The sequence below is a fragment of the Saprolegnia parasitica genome (genome assembly GCF_000151545.1).
Source record: "Saprolegnia parasitica CBS 223.65 unplaced genomic scaffold supercont2.93, whole genome shotgun sequence".
Taxonomy (NCBI): Eukaryota; Oomycota; class Saprolegniomycetes; order Saprolegniales; family Saprolegniaceae; genus Saprolegnia; species Saprolegnia parasitica.
The window spans coordinates 114,138-129,698 of NW_012156487.1; the positions used below are offsets into that span (position 1 = coordinate 114,138).

General features: G+C 56.8%; 7 protein-coding genes across 7 annotated transcripts; 2 read left to right on the forward strand and 5 right to left on the reverse strand.

The window, feature by feature from the left end:
* Positions 1-1,027: 1,027 nt before the first annotated feature.
* Positions 1,028-1,733, reverse strand: SPRG_13185 (hypothetical protein; the record flags this gene model as incomplete). Its single annotated transcript, XM_012352181.1, has 4 exons — positions 1,028-1,193; positions 1,237-1,405; positions 1,452-1,536; positions 1,593-1,733. 4 exons carry the CDS (start codon positions 1,731-1,733, stop codon positions 1,028-1,030), a joined length of 561 nt encoding a protein of 186 aa, XP_012207571.1.
* Positions 1,734-2,676: 943 nt separating this feature from the next.
* SPRG_13186 (hypothetical protein) lies at positions 2,677-5,572 on the reverse strand (the record flags this gene model as incomplete). Its single annotated transcript, XM_012352182.1, has 17 exons — positions 2,677-3,048; positions 3,091-3,132; positions 3,182-3,253; positions 3,302-3,367; positions 3,414-3,496; positions 3,543-3,627; positions 3,678-3,723; positions 3,790-3,846; positions 3,896-4,057; positions 4,107-4,184; positions 4,241-4,316; positions 4,359-4,470; positions 4,542-4,724; positions 4,779-4,879; positions 4,926-5,001; positions 5,053-5,133; positions 5,179-5,572. Coding segments are annotated over 17 exons (2,086 nt in total), but the record flags the coding sequence as incomplete, so codon positions are not given.
* A 473-nt stretch (positions 5,573-6,045) lies between these two features.
* SPRG_13187 (hypothetical protein) lies at positions 6,046-7,801 on the forward strand (the record flags this gene model as incomplete). The annotated part of the gene is made up of 8 exons (XM_012352183.1): positions 6,046-6,213; positions 6,260-6,725; positions 6,765-6,842; positions 6,912-6,991; positions 7,038-7,096; positions 7,139-7,199; positions 7,244-7,533; positions 7,588-7,801. 8 exons carry the CDS (start codon positions 6,046-6,048, stop codon positions 7,799-7,801), a joined length of 1,416 nt encoding a protein of 471 aa, XP_012207573.1.
* Positions 7,802-8,539: 738 nt separating this feature from the next.
* Positions 8,540-10,219, reverse strand: SPRG_13188 (hypothetical protein; the record flags this gene model as incomplete). The annotated part of the gene is made up of 3 exons (XM_012352184.1): positions 8,540-9,838; positions 9,889-10,017; positions 10,064-10,219. 3 exons carry the CDS (start codon positions 10,217-10,219, stop codon positions 8,540-8,542), a joined length of 1,584 nt encoding a protein of 527 aa, XP_012207574.1.
* A 437-nt stretch (positions 10,220-10,656) lies between these two features.
* Positions 10,657-12,467, forward strand: SPRG_13189 (hypothetical protein; the record flags this gene model as incomplete). The annotated part of the gene is made up of 4 exons (XM_012352185.1): positions 10,657-10,896; positions 10,947-11,078; positions 11,128-11,287; positions 11,323-12,467. 4 exons carry the CDS (start codon positions 10,657-10,659, stop codon positions 12,465-12,467), a joined length of 1,677 nt encoding a protein of 558 aa, XP_012207575.1.
* Positions 12,468-12,785: 318 nt separating this feature from the next.
* Positions 12,786-14,130, reverse strand: SPRG_13190 (hypothetical protein; the record flags this gene model as incomplete). Its single annotated transcript, XM_012352186.1, has 5 exons — positions 12,786-12,967; positions 13,015-13,221; positions 13,264-13,528; positions 13,584-13,902; positions 13,962-14,130. The coding sequence occupies 5 exons, from the start codon at positions 14,128-14,130 to the stop codon at positions 12,839-12,841; spliced, it is 1,089 nt and encodes a 362-aa protein (XP_012207576.1). The 3' UTR covers positions 12,786-12,838.
* A 478-nt stretch (positions 14,131-14,608) lies between these two features.
* On the reverse strand, positions 14,609-15,539 carry SPRG_21249 (hypothetical protein; the record flags this gene model as incomplete). The annotated part of the gene is made up of 4 exons (XM_012352191.1): positions 14,609-14,692; positions 14,747-14,971; positions 15,026-15,278; positions 15,331-15,539. Coding segments are annotated over 4 exons (771 nt in total), but the record flags the coding sequence as incomplete, so codon positions are not given.
* Positions 15,540-15,561: the final 22 nt, after the last annotated feature.

Consider the following 15,561-nt stretch of genomic DNA (forward strand, 5'->3'; position numbering starts at 1 on the left):
AGAATCACGTTTAAAACAACGCGATCCAAGCGGGGGTTTAAAACACGTAAAACGGTTTGAAACAGACGGCACCCAATCAGATGGTGGCTGATGCCGCATCGGTTTACGGTTACAAAAATGAGGCGTATACTGAAACCAAGAGGTTGGGTTGACGGGCGGCCAGCCACGAATGAATTTCAGCCAATCAGCGAGCTCGATACGAGAAGCGCGGAATTTGACCCGTTGGGGCAACTGAACTCCATCGCATTCTTGAAGCCGCGACCGCTGTGCGCCACCAGTGCCCGAGTGCGACACGTCGTGCCGCGACACGGTCGACGGAATCCGAGGCGGCGATGCGGCATGGTTGCCCGCTTTTTTCTGTATTTTACGCGCATTTTTACGGGATTTCTCGGGCGGGCTATTTCGAGCGCCAACCGCCGCCGCAGGTTTCGCATTGCATCCGCGCCTTTGCAGCAGCACGCGGGGAGATGTTATAGAATCTGCTGTGCAGGGATGGATGGATGGATAGGCAGATATATCCACGATCGCAACCAGTGGATCGCAACTATCCACGTTGCCGTCGTGGTACTACGGTTGAAGTGTGCGCACGCAATTCGAAACCACCGAGGTCTCGCAAGACTCCACCCGAGCGCTGCAAGACTTGAGCCTCAGGGTTGGGATCGCGGAGATGCTTTCAAAGCTGTTCTCGATGCAACGCAGGCAAGACTCGCATGCGAATGCGTGGAGGATGCGACGGTGGGTGATGCTGATCCACCGACAAGCTCGGAGTGACGTTGATGAAGACAACTGATGCGCCGGCAAGAAGTGCTATCGGGTAAACGCGTGGTCATTGCTCGGAGCCTGGGTGCTTGAACGAACAAGACGGGGCGATCCTGAGTCCCAACGACCTCTCGTTTCCTCGATCGGTGATGTGTGTCCCGACAAGCCCGGAAATGACGGTCTTTTGATGCTAACTTCGGCATGCAGGCTCTGGTGCACGGCAGACGAGCAGGCAGAAAGAGACTTTTTAAACCCCGTCCTTGGAGGGTTAAGAATAGTCTAATTGGTCGCAAATCTTGGATTTGGTCACGGCGGTGTTGAGGCCGTAATCGCGGTACCGAAACCCGTTGAATGACGTCGTGAACGTCCCGGGCTTGACGATGCGGTCGGTGTTGACTTGAATCGCCCCTTTCTCTTCGCCAATGACGCGGTTGCTGTCATCCATGAGCCTCGTGTGCAGCTCAGTCCGATTCCTACCTCGTTGTGTACATGCAGTGCTCGCTGCGCGCGGCGGCAATCGGTCGGAGGTCCATGGCATTCGCACTGAGCTCTTCCGGAAACAGCTCGGCGCGGGCTTGGGCCAACACGGCGCTAGGCGAGATCACGTCGACCTTTTTGATATTGACGAGCCCGCTTTGCTCGATTTCTACGCATGTCGTAAGGTCGATGATATCTGTCGATCGATCTACTACCTTTTCTCAAGCTCAGTTTGTCCATGCGCTGGCTCATCGGGTTGTTTCTGCGCTCCACGCCGTCGCCAAACGCGCTCGACGACGTCTGGTACATGAACTTGACGAGCTTGGCTTCGTCCGCCTGGTTGTTTCGGTTGCCACCGGCGTCTCGTCGAGCTTGGGGGCGACAAACTCGGTCGGCTCGTGCAAATTCATGCCGACGATGCCGGACGACGTCGTAAAGAACGGGCTCGGCGTCCGACGGATGTGGTGCACGCGCGATCCGCGGGACGCAGCAGACATGACGAAGATGGAATGAACGCTGTTGCTCAGGAGACGCGTGGGCGCGATGGTGATTGGGCGTTGAAGGATCTATATTTTTACCAGCCAATCCGCGTCCGGCATTTCGATCCACGTAAGATGGCGCCAAACCCTATCGACATCGTACTACTGGCTCATAGATCGATACTTGCTTGGATGCGTGTGGAGATTCGATGCTACCAAAGATCACGCGTCTGAGAGGTACCGGTCAGCTGCGGAGTTGCAACCAAGTCGTTGCCGTTTTTGCCACAGACAGCGCAACACGGGACGATCTGATAGGGCACGGCGTATCTGCTAATAAGGAGGTGGGATCGTAGTACATGAACACTGGTGGCTTAGTGCTGCAACCGATGGCTCATTCAGCTCCATAACGTCCCTACAGCACTGCTTGTATCAATTTGGAGGCGTAGCTAAGTTGTGGTTTTGCCACAATTAACAAGGTCGTCGATTGCTCTCGTTGCAGATCTCGCCCGGCGACGTCACATCGCCTTTTGTACACCACAGCATGTCTTTCATCAGTGACCCAAGTTGGAGCGACTTCATTTTGGACGCGATCGGGGCGATTCAGCCGCTTGCAATCGGGCGACCCGCAGCACAACGACGTTAAAGGCATCGTATGAAGATATTGACCAATAGAAGGACGTCATGCCCTCGACAGCGTTATTGCAGGTGACTAGTGAGCTTACATGGAAAGAGACCCGTGGCACGAAGATCTCCATGGTTTTGTTGGACAATGTTGTCTGCTTCGTGACGGTATGCAGCAATTTGCGATCACCTCCCGGCCAAAGACACTACTGTATGCACATAAACACCTAACCCCACCAGACCCACGAACACACAATGGATCCCGTTCTTCTATTTTGAAACACAACAGACTAGGAGCTACTGTCGCGTCGTCGCTTCTACGAGAAGAGGTAAACCCGAATCATATCCATCGGGTTGAAATTACCTGGCTCCGTCGCGCTTCGATCGCTTGGCTCCACCGATTTGCTGCTTGGCTCGCCGTCACTGTCGGTCTGGGAATGGGACTTTTGACCACTTTGACTTCCTCTTCGTACGCATCGTAGACGTCATCGCCTTCATACAGGTCGCCATCGCCACCAAAGTCGTGCGACGCGGGCGGCGGCGTCTTGGAACAATATTCGAGTAGCGTCAAGTGGCTCAAGATGCAATGCTCGATCTGGTAGTACTCTTCGAGCGGGTCCAGCGCAAAGCTCTTATGGAGCACCGACTCGTAACCAAACATCGAGTCAGCCGACTTGGATGTTTCGGTCACGTACACGGCCATGATGGCGTCCTATGCTGTTATAGTATCAAGATTTTTCGCAAAATAGTCAACCTGCACAGTCACTTCGTCACGGCACATGAGCTTGGCGTGCGCCTAGTCGATACGAATGCAGCCCACGTCATCACAACGCGTCAAAACAGACCTGGGAAATGCGGGTCAAGCTCTCCAAGAGCCGAATCGTCGTTCGGGCGGCGTTGCGCACGTCGGACGATCGCTACGCAGTCGCATGAGACCGTCTCGACGCGATGCGGTCGACAGCCACCTGCATCTGGTAGTAGCGCTGCAGCACCGTCATGGACTCGCGCGTGAGCCGGGGTTGAAACATTTCCTATCAGATCTGACTCGTTGTGGCCCAAACAACGTTGGCAACGTACTTTGACGTAGCAAATGTAGGCCTGGAGTTTGGCCACGGACCAGAGGTGCTTGCGCATCGCTTCCTCTCCGTCGGCTTCTTCTTCTAACGTAACGTGTGGGTGATGCGGTACGCATGACACGGAGGCTACTCATAGCCAACGTCTCTTCTTCGTCGGGCGTCGTATCTTCGGTCGACGCTTGGTTCAAAATGAACGACGAGACGCGGCGATCCCACTACGCAGGACGTCAAAGTGGGGTTCCAGTCCATAACAATGCCATCGCACATCGCGTTGCACCGTGTCCAGCAGGACCAAAATAATGTCAAATCGACTAAACACATAATGCAACGTCATCTTTTCCACAAATTTTCATAACAAAAAAATACAATAGAAGTACCTCAACAAGGGGCTCGCGATCGCCGTGTTGACCGACATATCGGCATTCGGGTCGTACCTACGCCCACATATTCAAGCTTCATCGACCTTGTAAAGCCGGTGTGTACCGGCCCTTGGGGTTGGTCACGGCAAAGACCGTCGTGCGCGTGTTGAGTGTGCACACGAGACCCGCTTTCGCAACGCTTAGCGTCTGTTGCTCCATGGCTTCGTGGATCGACGCGCGGTCATGGGCCGTGATACTGCTAAACTCATCAATGCAGCAGACGCCCCTAACCGCACACATGTCGCATCCAACTTTCCTCTGAAAATATATACTACCGGTCTGCCAAGACGAGCGCGCCGGCTTCTAGCATCCACTCGCCACCGTCCTTGACAGCCGTGCACGTAAGCCCGGCGCTAGGAGCCGTACAAGGTATGTACATCGTGCAAATAATGTCTACCGCCAAGCCTACCTCGTGGTGCCAATCCCCGTCGTCAGCACCGAGCGAGGACTGAGCTCGGCCGTGAAGCGCAAGAATTGGGACTTGCCTACCCATGGATGATTTGATTGCTTAAAGCAATGTAGTGTACCAGTGCCAGGATCGCCGATGAGGAGCATGTGCGAGTCGCCCCGCGTCTTCATGCCCGTGTCGTCCATATACGAGCAGCCGCCAATGACGGTGAGCGCCACCGCGAGCTTGACCTAAGGCAAGAAGAGCACATGCAATGATATGATTCTCTCCCCCGCAACGATCGGATGTGGATGGTACGTACAATAAACATGCCATAGACTTTGGGACAGATGCTCGATAGAATCAAGTTGCGGCCCACGAGCGGGTTGGCGGCGTGCGTTTGCCAGAAGAGGTCGAATTCGCGGCGGATGTCGTCGGTCACGAGCGCCCGCGTGGTGCCGCTGGCGCTCTTCAACCGAATACTGCTTGCTTGGATCATTGTTTCCTTAACAAAAATGCGAAAAGAATATGACAATGACGGACTTGAACTCGACCCTACCAGCTCGCAGCGAACGTCTTTGATGCACGGTTTCCAGCACTTGAGGAGTGTGCCGACGACAACGACGTCGTCGCCTGCCTTGACGCTGTCGACCAGCGGACCTAGGACACGTGGATGCGGTGGTGGCGACAGGATGGTTGATTGCACCTTCGAGAATGACCATGATGGAGCGCGGGATCGAACCCATGCCGAGCTTGGACACTTGCTCTTGGAGCTTGATGTGCTAGCATGGGAAACGACATGGGGACACCACACGATGACGTCGTCGTCGAACCTGGTAGTCGCAGCAGACCTTGTTGCTCTTGAGCTCTTGGATGTTGGTCGACTTGCACTGCCCACGGGCCACGCACGCTTTCTACAAGCGCCATGATAGGGTGCGTGCGATTAGACGACAACGTACCGGAAGGGTCATTTTGTTTTGCTCCTCGGGCTTGGAGTAGACTTCCCATGTCGTGTGGCACTTGGTGCACTCGTACTGCCGGACCTTCTCGAGCATGCGCACATGGCCGATGCGCACGACCGTCCCCTCGATGCCCATGAGCCCGACAAGCTCCTTGCTCCGGAGCGCGCTCACGCGCTTCTTCAAGCACGGAGGCACGTGGATGAGCTGGAGCGGCGTCGGCTGGCCGTACGCGGTCTGCAGCACAGGCAAGCACAGCGTCGGGTTCTGCACGAGGAGCGTCGCGAACTGCGGGCAGCGACTGAGCAGCAGTTGCACGTCGACCTCGGGGCCCGGGTACAGCTCAAAGTAGGCCACGAGCGCGTTCTTGTACTGGCTGAGCCCTTCCTCCATGGCAAAATGGAATTGTGGCGTGTTTCTAGACACTGGTCAGCTGCATTCGGAAATATCAACGAGGACGCTCGTGTCGGCGCATCCAACAAGCTGCAGTGCCCAGTAGTGGCAAGACGCGGTATCATCTCTCGTCCATTAAGCCCTCATGTAAAGTACACTAAGCAGATCAAATTCGAGCTGGACGCGCCCAGCGTGCTTTGAGAGAAACGCAGCTGCTTGGGCAAAAGGTCGGCTGAGACCATTAGTGACGTGGAAGACATTGTCTTCCACGTCACTACTGTACAGCTTGGTACCATGACATGGTACCAAGCTGTACAGTTGAGCGCGACGAGGTCGAGCGCTCGCAGCGTGGCAGTTGCGTTGGGCGATGGCGGGAAAAGCCAAGTTGCGTTTGTTTAGTCGCTTGTATGCCGGATACGTCACGTTTCCGGATACGGTGCCAGGCGGTGCAAAACGGTCTCACAACCGACCACGATGGCAGCCGCGGTGGAGAGTCGGCCGGCGTCGCCGTCGAGTCGCCGGCAGTCGTCGCCTACCAAGTCGTCAACGTACATGGAGCAGCTCAAGGCGCCGGCCGTCCTCAGCCTCTTCCAGCAGAACGACACGATCAAGCACCTCGAGACGATCCATTTGCTCAAGCGGGTAGGCACGCTGCCAGCCTGATCCGACGTCGCATGGTGTGTTGTAGGAGTACCGCAACCGGCAGCTGTACGAGATCTGGAGCTTTGCAATTGCGATGGTTGGCATTGTGCTCATGCTCGCGACGAACGAAGAGCTCATGGAGCGCCAAGTCGCCATGTCGCCAGCCGCCGAGCGGATCAAGGTCGCGACGTCGGCCACGACGCTTGTGCTGCTTATCTTGCTCGTCAAGCGCTATCAGTCGCATACGAGCATCTACAAGATGCAAAACATCTTGCCGCCGCGCTCGTCCATGCTCCGCGAGTACTGGCGCGTGCTCCTGCTCGAGCTTCTCATCTGCGGCTTTCACATCCCGCCCGGCGTCCACGGCGTCGTGCCCATGATGCAGTTTCGCTACACGCTTAACGCCAACTCGACGACGGGCTTGGACACGTGTGCGCATCCGAAGAACCTCCACGTCACCGTCGTCGACGATGGCTGCTACCTCGACTACACGTACACATACGACACCTTTGGTACGCTTCCTTGCATGCACCCTCCTCATCTTCCATGAGGCGTGCTCATGGTGCTCCGCCTCTACCTCTTTGGCCGCTACATGCGCAGCTCGTCGCCGCTCTACTCGCAGTGGGCTCGTTTATCGGTATGACCTCCTCCCGCATACGACGGCCTCTATCCAAATAGTCCTCACATGGGACATGTAGGCACGCTGAAGAACGTCAACACCATGGATCCGTTCTTCCACTTCAAAGCCATCTTTAGCACCAAGCCGCTCCGGCTTGTGGTATATTCTCACTCGATGAAAGGTTGTGTCGTTCACGTGGTGGTAGCTGCCGCTGCTCTTCTTTGTGACGTTCCTCACGGCTGCGATTCTTCGCATTTTGGAAGTGTACGTCGGCGGGTCCCGATGTTGAGCTGCACCATTTCTTAGACCTGCGCAGCCCTACTTTATGAACTACTGGACGTCGGTGTGGCTCACGATCGTCACCATCGTACGTACTACCATAGAGCTCTACGATCTTAGATGGTCGCGTAGACGTCGGTCGGGTACGGGGACTATGTGCCCGCGACGCACTGCGGCCGGTTCTTCATGGCGTTCAGCGGCATCCTCGGCGGCCTCCTCATCCTCTCGCTCGTGCAGTCGATTTTCTTTGCCGCCCTCGCGCTCACCGAGAACGAGTCGCGCGTCAAGTACATCATCGACCAGACGCGCTGGGAGAAGGCGCGCCGGCACGCGGCCGCGGGGCTCATCCAGACGCAGTTCCGACTCGTCCGCACGCGCCGCGCCGGCCACGACACGACGACGCTCTCGTTCGCCCTCTACGCGTAAACGTCGTCCTGGAGCTCGCAGGTTGGATGAAAGAATGTCGTCGCGTGTAGGTACATGGCCAAAGTCCATCAGTTTGCGCGGAGTGAGCCGTCGCTTGCGACAAGCTTTGAAGAGGAAATGGATCGCCACATGCAGCGCTTGCTCAACGCTCTGGGCGCGATGCAAGCGAAGGAAGATGCCCTCATGGCGCGAATTCACGCCAAGACGCTCTCGCTCGACGGCGTCTGCGACACTCTGCTTCCAAACGTCGTGGGTTCTTCGTAAATATACGTACCATGCATTGCGTCGTCGTCGTCGTATCCTGCGTCATGAACGACTGCGGTATTGCAATTAGTTCACGTTCCTCGCCACCGGTCCTGGGCCTTCAGGCGACTTGGGATGTGTCGAAGATGCAACCAATCGGCGCCGTATAGGGCTTTTCTCGTTTTTGCTCCAGTCAACGCCGATCAGGATAAGCCACATTCCGTCGTGGTCAAACCTTCCGCTACGGATGCTTGCAACGCCTCCAACATGATCCTCACCGACTTGACAAACGGGCAGCAAAACGCAACCAAAAGGCAACCAAGAGGCAACCAAAAGGCAACTAAGAGGCAACTAAAAGGCGACTAAAAGCGACTAAAAGCTACTAAAAGCAACTAAAGGCAACTAAAAGGCAACTAAAAGACAACTAAAAGGCGACTAAAAGGGTGGGTGTACATGCAGCAAACGGGCAGCAAATCGATAGGGTGTTGTTTTCGCGATGCTGTAGTGTCTTGTCCCTGAAAATAACGAAGTCATCCTCAACTCTTGGACGTACGTGTTTGAACATACGCGACAGCACAGAGGTGAGGAGAACGAAGAAGCAACGGGTGCGCAGCACGTCGTCAAGGTCGTCGAGGTGGCGGACGTCGTGGGAGATCACCTCGTCCTCTCGGACCTGGCTCGACCTTAACGTCATCCCAATGCAATTTATGAAGGATAAGAAATCATTCGCGCTTGATTGTTAGCGCTTATCCGACGTATTTACTGCACGACGATGTCAAAGTGCTGCGTGAGACTGCGGAGCATGGCTTCGAGGCGGTCATTCCGGGCGATTTCGTCACGGACAATGGCGTGCAGCGCGGCGATTTGAGTCTCGTTGTCGGTCTCGGGCTCGTCCTCCGACACGTCTCCATCGTCGTCGTTGTCGACTTCCACCTCCAGCATGATATGACTGTGGATCAACTGCGTTGACTCGTTGGTGGGCACCGCGGGCATCGCGCGGAGGCCGATGGTCTTCTCACTGCGGATGATGCACTCGGCGAAGCTCACGCGCGCCTCGAGCTTGGCCATCTCCATGACCTTGTCCATCGATTTGTTGAGCATCGCAATGAGCACGTTGAGGAGCATCACGATCACAAGCGTCGCATGCGTCAGCAGGAGTGCGTAGCCGAGCACATATGGGCCCGGCGCCGGGAGCTCCTCAAACGGATCAAGGTCGATTTGGCCGAGCATGACGAGGAAAGTGGTCACGAAGCTGTGGGCGATCGTGGCATAGGCGTCGACGCCGCGGCCTTCGAAGAGGAGGTAGTACGCAATTGCATATGCACACTGGAACGGGAGGTAGAAGGCCATGAACTTGACGACGTCCTTGAGCATGAAGGTCATGAGCGAGATGAGGTACCCGGCCGTGTTGTGGATCTCGAGGTACTGAATCCCAAGGGCCCATGAGGCGAACGTGATGATGATGCCAAAGTACAGGCGGACGTCGTCGCTGGACGGGTAAAAGGTCTCGGTGATGACGAAGACGAGGATCGCAACGAACGTCGGGAGCTGCACCTTGTTGAAGAACGACTCGAAGTAGTGTGCCGCGTTGCGGCCGATGAAGATGAGGAAGAAGTCGCAAATGGCTTCGACGGCGACCTCGAGCAGCTGCACAAAGGTCGGGTTCGCGTCGACGTTGACTTCGCCGTAGAGCTCGAGGATCTCGAACCGAATAAAGTACAGCGTCGTGGGCGCCAGCACGAGGTTGTTGCAGCGCACGAACCAGATCCAGTTGACGTGCGCAGCGATCAGTTCGGCGCACAGATTGAGCACGAGAAGCACGAGGCCGATGACGACGATGGACTGGAAGGCCCAGCGCTTGCGGTTGGCGTAGGTAAAAAAGTTGGTCGCAACAAGTCCGAGCACGAGGGCAACGCCGAGATTGAGCCAAACGAGCAGCTGCGTGTGGAAGATGGGCGACTCGCCGTCGCTCAGGTCCATCGTCACGGACAGCGTCAGCGTCGTGAGCAGCAAGAGGTAGAGCATGAGCTGCTGCATGTACATGCAGCATGCGAAGTTCTACGAGACGTCCTTTACCAACCTGTGTGATGGCGGAAGGAAGGACGTACCTGCCACTTGATGTTTTCGACTTGGCGCATGACTGGGTGGTTGAGCAGCTCCTTGGCCTTTGGGTGGCGTAGAATCGTAAACAGAATCGAGTTCCGCAGTGGTCCGTCGCGGCCGTAGATTTTACGAATCTGTCATGGGACTTTTAGCGCTCTCTTGTCCTCAGTGGTGGCGTACCATGGCGTCGTTGAAGCCGTTGCATCGAGGGTCGATGGCCTTGTCGAGCTCGATCGCAGCCTTGCGCACCCTGTCGTTGGCGATGTAGCGCCGCAAGGCGTCGAGGTTGAAGGGCGCCGTGTGGACGTCGCGGCGGTGGTTGCGCGCGGCTGGCATGGCTCGAACGGCCTCGTGTCGACCAACGAAAAGGCAAAGTGAGAGAGCACCGGAAGGCGCCGTCGCAACCGCGCGCAAACCCATCAACATGACGCAGCTGCCAGAAAATGACGTGGCACACCAGATTGCATGTTGTATTTTTATGCCAGCATCGTACATACCATATATAAACCAAGTGTGGGGAGTCATTTAAAAAAGATTTGTCAACTGCACCGCTTGACAAGCCTACTGTGGCCAATTATCAACTGGCCTCAGCCAATCCACGACGAGTATTGTTGAGATAAGAACGCATTGTACAGCGATTGTGCGCCGATGATAGATGGAGCACGATCCTCCTCGTGCCCAACCCACTCATTTGTCACTTGTCGCCGCCGCCATAGCGTCGTTTAGCCTAGCACAGAGCATGGAGGAAGGCGGTCTAGGCCACCGATCGCCGTATGAACCAGACGCGACGCCCGACGCCCTGCGAACCGGCGCGCCAGCCGAGCCACCAGGACAGGACGCCAGGCCAGGAACGCAACCAGGCGCCAGCGGTCACCGAGGCAGCGTTCAACCTCACGATGCTACACGGGTACATTGAGAGAAAAAAGTTCCAGCGCGCGTGGCGTGAGCTCGACAAGTGCAAGCTCAAGGTCACGGCGCGGAAGGAGAGTGGCGAAGCGCTCGACTCGGATCTCGTACGCAATGCGTCGTCTCGGCTCGTCTTACGTGTGCACAAAATGCGTAGCTTGGCGAGTTGTACGGCAACCACGCCGAAGTGCTGCGTGAGTCGACCCTCTTCAAGATCCTTCGCGAGCCCGCGATGAAGGGGCTTCTCGAGCACGAGGCCATGGCAGAAGTGCTGCGTTTGAAGTGGAAGGTATTTTACAATTTCTGATCTTTTTCCAAATTGACGCATTGGCATGTAGCATTTCGGCAACAAAATGTACATTCAGCAGTGCCTCTTGTACCTGCTCTTGCTGCTCACGCTGACGCTCTCGGTGTCGATGGACCTCGACAACGGTCCGGCGCCCGAGTTCCATGGCCAGCTCTTGCTCTGTCTCCACGGCAGCGTCGCGCTCGGCCTTGGTTCGGCGCCACGTTTCTTCTCGAGCCAGAGACAGACCGCAAGTACTGGGGCCTCGCGACGATCGGGGTCATTGCAATCGTCGAGGTCGTCCTCTGGCTCGTCTCGGAGCTGATTGCGCTGCACGCAGACGGCGTCTGGTTTATACGCCTCAACAACCTCCTCCTCTCGGCCGTCGCGGCGTACTTTATCTGGTTCGAGGTCAAGGAGCTCTACGGCGAAGTCAACGAGAGAGCCGGCAAGACCAACGCGTGCTCCGTCGCGCTCGAGGCGCTCGTCGACTACTTTCGAAGCTTCGTCGACAAGCCCGCGTCCCACTACTTTGAGTCGACGTTCAACAAGCTCCAGCTGCCACTCTTCGTCGCCCTCTTTGTCTTTGGCCTGTGCGAAGTGGTCTCGCCGTCGTCGGGCGACGCAGAGCTCTACGTGAGCATCACGCTGGCGTTTGCGACGTGGGCGCTGAGCATCCAGTACCTCGAGGTGCACGAGACCGCGGGCTACTTGATCCCGATGATGAAGCACATGCTCGACGACGTCTTCAAGTTCATGGCCTTCTACGTTCCGTTCTTGTGCGCGTATACGATCGCGTACTACCTCCTCTTTCAAGGCCGGAACGAAGACGCGTACAACACGCTGAGCCACAGCTTCGTGACAGCGTTCTTCGTCCTCGTCGGCGAGATCAACGCCGACCCGTTCGAGAAGCTGCCGGCGCCCGGGCCCATCGTGCTCGGCTACACGCTCTTGTTGACGCACGCAACCTTGGTCATCGTGCTCCTCCTCAACGTGCTCATTGCGATGATGAACGCGACGATGGCCACCGACATGGAAACCGCGCAGCTCGATGCGATTGGGAGCTTTGCCGAGTGCATTCTCCGCAGTGAAAAGACCATCACGCTCCAAAGGCTGCCGGTCGCGCCGCCGCCGCCGACCAACAGCAGGACGGACGCGATGCAGCGCGCGCTCATGGCCGCAGACGACGAGAGTCCGCCGTCCGACGCAGAAGACGAGCCGGAGCCTGTCGTGAGCCTCAAGACCCTCCACCAGAAGCTGCTGGCGATCGAAGAGCGCGCGTCAACCCTCGCTGCGATCGAAATGCGCTTCACGGCCCTCAAAGACGAGAATGCACAGCTCCAAGAGATGCTCCGCCGCCTCGACGCGTTCCTTTGCCCCCACGATATGTAGTTGTGGTGATGACAAAATTGTGCTGAAGTCCAAAATGCAATCTTTATGGAAACTCGTTTCAGCCGGCGTCGAGAGTGGCCTCCAGCGTGTCAATTTGTGCTTGCCGACTGGCCGGCTGGACGTCGTTAAGGATGCGCTGCGATATCCTTGCTGCACGGGCTGTCGTGAAGCCCGAACACGGGTCCACGGCGGGATGTAGCTCAGTCGTCTCCAGTCGTAATGAGGGATGTGATTAACGTCAGTTGTCTACGTCTACAGCCTGCAAAAAGCGCGCTTGGGCTCATAACCTGTTGAGCCTTCAAACTTGAAAGGACTTTTGCACCACCGACATGTCGGCATCGACGTTCTGTACCACTTAGATATCTTTACTGCTACAACTCGGGCTCTGAACACGTGGCGAGTGCGTCGGTCGCGGTGTTAGGATCGTCTTCCGCCATCCCCTCGCCTTCCTCGGCTTGGGGTGGTGGAATCGGCCAGAACAGAAAGATGGCCAAAGCGCCCTACGATAAAATGGTGCCGTGAGCCATGCTTTGATTGAGGTACGTACGATGGCGATAAGAAAGACAATGGAGGCAAAGTAGGGCAGACACGTCTCGAGCGCCGAGTACGTTGATGACCCTTGGAGCTTGAGTGTGATGAGAACGAGCGAAGCCACGATCGCGCCGGCGGCTAAAAGACCCGCGAGACTGAAGGCGGCCACCGCAGGAGGCGAGACAAGATCGAACTCCTTGGCGGCAAAGTACACGATGCAGGGCTACAAGAGCGTTGAGTATCGCAAGACAGAGCGTCAGCGCACCAGTAGAACGACGACGACACCGAGGAGGATCCACGTCGGGATCAAGATGACGGCCCAGCTCCAAGAGATCGTGTTGTCGAGCTTGAGGAAAATCACACAGTACTGGATAAGGAGCCCCGTGCTACCGATATCGGGGCCGCCGACCGCATCCGAGACGATAAACGCAAGAAACAACCAGATCCATGCGCACTCGAAGACATGGTCCATGCGCAGAGCCACGAGGAAATGTGCGACGCAGGTACCGACGCCGCCAGCAAAGTCGCGCCTATGACGACACCAGCGTCACACCTTTGCATTGCCAATGATTTTGTAGTACGTACGTAGACAACATCATCTTGGGACTGGTGTTCGTTGGCAGTGGTGCGTCGGCGACGTCATCCAGTGCCTTGGGTGCCGCGTCGACGGCCTCGTCGGTGGCGCCGTAGGTCGGTGGGCTCTTGCTGGCAGCCGCGCCTTCTTCGAGAGATGCATCTGCCTCTTCTATTACTGCGCTGGCGTCGGCGGCTTGGGCGTCCGAGTCTTCGATAAACAGCCCCGCGACGGCGATCATGATGCAGAGAAGCTCGAGGACCCAGAGCGGCGCCAAGGCAATTCGCCACGGCGCGAGAATGAGGCCATCCACCTTGAGGCAGATACACACTAGCGACATGGCGGAGCGTGCGTGAGGCTATGCAGAGCTGTAGTCTGCGAGTACGTACATGGGATGAGAACCAACGGGGCGAGAAGAATCACGACGCAGGTGACGTAGCCGCACAGAAGAAGCCGCAGCATTGGATCGGTGCGCAGACTCTCAAAGGCGAAGCGCGGGATCGCGGGCACGAGGCGGTCGATGATCGACTGCGCGACGGCATTGTCGTTGGCGGCCATCGTCGGCGGCGGCGTCACCTCGATTTTCGCTTCTGCCGCCTGGTTGTAGTAGGGATGGATGCCATTGGCTATTTTTCGACCAATCCGAGGCCGTCATTTGAACCTCGCGGGCCAACGCTTTGGAATTCTGCAGGCTGGCATGCCCGAATCTCTTCTGTTGAGTCTCGGTCGCAAAACTCTAGACATCAAGTAGTATTTGTCTGGACACGAGTCCAATAGAAGGCGAGAACTCAACGAGCTTTCGGACGGCGTGTGCCGGTACCACCACGAACTCGAAAGCGCACGCCGACCTTGTCCTGGATGCGCAAGGGTTCATTGCGATATTCTAGCACTCTGGCGTCGACGCTACTGCCATACTAAGCGTACGCTCTTGGCATGTCCCGAGAGCCAACAGTCTGTCAAAAACACAGCTTTGGATTTCCTGGGTAGTACTTAAGGGGCAGCACAGAGTCGATGATGCAGTAGGGGACGACAAGGTTTAGCACTCGTCGTCGGCGGCCGCGTGGACGTAAATTGTGCTCGTCGTCGGCTCGGGTGTCATGAGAAACACCGACGCGAGACCCTACTCCACGACGTGATTGAGAGACATGTCAACGATGGATCAAATGGAACGTACGGCCACGATGGCCACGCCGACGAGGACAAAGAACGGAAGGGCAATGTAAAACGTCGAGAAAGCCGCGTAGTCGAGGCGGTAGATCGCAATGAAGATCGGCGACGAGAGGAAGACGAGACTGAAGAAAACGCCGAGCGCGAGGAAGAAGCGGAAGACGCGCGACTTGGGCTCGACGTCGTCGTCGTCATCGGGCGACGCCTTGAACGCCCAGTACGTCTGGAGCGGCTACGTCACGTTGGCATGAGATTTTGGATGCACACGAAACAGCAAAGCGCGCACAAGGAAGACGAGGAAGATGGCGAGGCCGACCCACGACGGCATGAGCGTCAAGAGCCACGTCGAGTTGAGCATGCCGTCCATCTTGGCGGCAATGAGGAGCGACTGGATCAAGTCAAAGCCCTCGCACGAGAGGACGCTGGCGACGTAGTACGGAATGAACACGAGGAGCCAGTGCCACTCGACGACGTGGTCGAGGCGCAGGACGACAAAGATCTGCGACGTCAAGTACGCGAGCAGCGCCAAGTTGCGCGTCCTACGCACCTGCCTATGAGATGCAAGTCGGACGACGACCATGGTTCTTGTACGTGTGGATAAAGCAGTTGGCCGACTCCATCGCTTCCTCGGCCATCGTCTTCTCGCCTGCCTTGCCCACAAGCGGCGTCTCTTCGCTCGTGTTGAGGTTGATCTTGATGGGCTTCATGTTCTTGTGAACGAGGTACGGCAGCACGAGCGCGTTGCAGATCCAGAGCGGAATCAAGGTCGTGGCCCACGACCAGTTGACCGTGCCATCGAGCTTCAAGCACACAAACACTAAG